Here is a 2,887-nt window from a genome sequence, read left to right as displayed (position 1 = left end):
GACAGAAGCTGAGTGCCCCCCAGTACCAAAGAGAGGATTCACTTTTATCAGGAGTAACCCTGTAGAGTCCATGCCTGGGAGAAAGAACTGGCCCGTGCCAAAATCATCAGAGTCTGTTGCCAACTACTAAAGAACCCACTGAACAACAGAGACCATCAATTAAAAACCATTCCTCTGCAGAGTCTAACTCCCTGGGATTTGGAAACTGCCAGAGAGAGAGGTCAGAGAAAACCAGATTTACAAGGGTTTGTAAAATAAAGAACAAATTAGGCATCTCTTTAGAAAAGGGACCTCTTAAAGGATAACCAGAAAAAAAAAAGAAAGAAAAGAAAAAAGGATGATTTCTACTTCCAGCTCTCTCCAGGACTTCCCCAATCAACTTTTTGGTAACAGCTTTACTGAGATAACTGACCTACCGTAACACCCACCCACTTAAAGTGCGCAATTCGGTGGTTTTTATTCCTGTCAGGGTTGTGCAGCCCTCAGCACAATCAATTTTAGAACATTTGTATTACCTCCTGAACCGCCATCTGCCCTGCCCCCGCCTGAGGCAATCACTGATCTATTTTCTATCTACAGACCTGCCTATTCTGGATATTTCCCGTAAATGGAATCATCTGTGGTTGCGACTGGCTTATTTTTCTTACCATAATGTTTTCAAAGTTTATCCATGTCGTAGCATGTATCTATATTCATTCTTTTTAATGCCTGGATAATACTGCATTTTGTGGATATATGACATTTTGTTTATTTATGCATCAGTCGATGGACTTCTGGGTTGTTTCCATCTTTGGGCTATTACGAACATTCGGTACAAGTTTTGGGGAGGATGTTTTTATCTCCTTACGGTGTACACCTAGGCCTCTTTTCCAGATGTTCAGCAGGCAAACAGCTTTTACACACACAGGTCAAGGCCCCTCTAAGTTCGGAGAGCTGTCTCCTGAGACCCGAACCCCAAAACCTGGCAGGTTAAGTCAAAAATCCTACTCGGCCTTCAAGGCCTACTTCACTCATTTACACGTTCACTCTGTGCATTTTCTTATTTTCGACTGTGCCAGGCACTGTGCTACATATCGGGGACGGATCGGGGAATGCCACAGGCCCTCATGGGGCTTAGATCCAGTGAGGGTGGTAAAGAAAATAAACAAGTAAATATACAGTGTGTGACTTTCCCTATGAGGCTTTCCTGGAGGCTCCAGGAAGCCAAATACTACTCTGATTGTAGTGATTTATTTCTTTGTTCTTCTTTCAAAAGAGATTTCTACCTCTATGACACTGATCCAAAATTCCATAAAGTTAAGATAATGCAAGCTGTTAAATAAAAATTATAGGAGACCACTGTTTTGGACTAATTTTTTGTACTAGGCCCCAAAAGACCAGATTAAAAATCAAAATGGAATCACCCCTACTAAATTCTGCATCACCAAACCTAAACTAAATTGTGGTTTTCTCTTTGGAGAAACCAGGAGAGAGAGATAAAAAGTCAGTTTCCCAAACAGGACAGTTTCGATCTTCAACAGGTGTGATAATGAAGGTCCTTCTGCTTTAATCCTTACACAGAAAGGACAGCCTCAAGTGCCCTGGTGTTAAATAACCAGTTATGTTTTCCATTGTTCTGTCTTCCTGTCCGCACCTCACAAAGAAAGTAACTCTGAAATGACCAATCCACTGTTCTGTTTGTTCTGCTTTCTTCAGCCTTTTCTGTCACTAAAATCAACCTCCTTGGCTCAGCTCATTGGAACGCTTATTCTACCGAAATAAAGCCAATCGCGATATTTAGGTAAATCTGTTGTAATTTTGTCCTTTGACAATGCAGAGCGCTCACGCACCCTTCCATGCTGTGAGGATAAGAGAGGAGAGAGATTTTTCACGCTTCTCCCTCTGTCCTCTCCATTGGTGCCTTCTCAGGAGTTCTTCGTGGAGGTCTAAAATGATTTAACGCCATAAGGAAGATGACATAAAGCACGATTTGCAGTCTGCGGTCTGTGGCTCTCGGGATATGACTGGGTGAGCAGGCAGCTGGGGCCACAGTGACCTCCAGCCTTCTCCACTGTGGTCACCAGCTCCTGCGGTATCCCACTTGACTGTGGGTTCAGTAAGCACGCTTGGACTCCAGGGATTTTTTCTCTTCCACTTCTATCCTTAATTTGGTACCAGTGAGGTGCAGGTCCCTGTGTCCAGACAGCTCTCTGATGGGCCCCCGGCAGGCTCAAGGGTGGGGACAGCTGAGGGCCAGGGTCCTTGAGGTCCTCCAGACTGCAGCTGTCTCGTTGTCAGATGAGCCTGGATAAAACGCCAGTGAGCCTCCTAAATAAAACTGGTGTCAATACCCACCTTGCAAGGTTGTCATAAAGATGAGAGGGGAGATGCTTGGGAGGGGGCGGGTCTCGAGCCACCCCCCACCCCTCCGTCAGCCTCCTGGGCACCCCTCCGTGTGCCCGCTGTGTGGGCGTCAGTGCTGCTCCCCTGCGCCCTGCTCCAGGCAGATGTCCACCCCGAGGGGCTTCCTCTTCCCTCTGTAGAAACCCTGGAGTCAGTGCTCAGTGGTGACAGCCACGCCTCATTGTCACCACTGACACTTGCTGAGTGTCGCAGTCGTCTCCGCACCCGCAACCCGCGTGGTTTCCGAACCAATGAAGACGCGGCAGCCCCTGCCCAGGCAGGCTCGGGGCCCGCGTCCCGCAGCGGCAGCCCCGGGGGTCTTTCCGGGCCGGTGGACGCGCTGGGGAACACCTCGAGCGACCTTCCCTCCCACTCCCCGGGCTCCGGGCCTCATGGTTTCGCTCCCCAGGAGGCCGGCGGGGCTCGGGGCTGCTCTTCCCCGGCGGCGCGCTCAGGCCTTGCCCGAATCCCGCAGGGTCCCCGGGAGCCGAGGCGGGCGCGGGGT

General features: G+C 49.2%; 1 protein-coding gene across 1 annotated transcript in view; it reads left to right on the top strand.

Annotated features, from left to right (window-relative positions):
* Positions 1 to 2,633: 2,633 nt before the first annotated feature.
* The window catches only part of CTSB (cathepsin B), a 17,348-nt gene continuing 17,094 nt past the window's right edge, over positions 2,634 to 2,887 (top strand). Inside the window, exon 1 of the mRNA XM_008576325.1 lies at positions 2,634 to 2,777. Coding sequence (XP_008574547.1) covers positions 2,634 to 2,777 — 144 coding nt within the window. The remainder of the gene's footprint in view (positions 2,778 to 2,887) is intronic.

Source organism: Galeopterus variegatus, unplaced genomic scaffold (assembly GCF_000696425.1).
Source record: "Galeopterus variegatus unplaced genomic scaffold, G_variegatus-3.0.2 Scaffold1327, whole genome shotgun sequence".
NCBI lineage: Eukaryota > Metazoa > Chordata > Mammalia > Dermoptera > Cynocephalidae > Galeopterus > Galeopterus variegatus.
The sequence above is the reverse complement of the archived record's forward strand: the minus strand, read 5'-3'. Positions and strand labels throughout refer to the sequence as shown.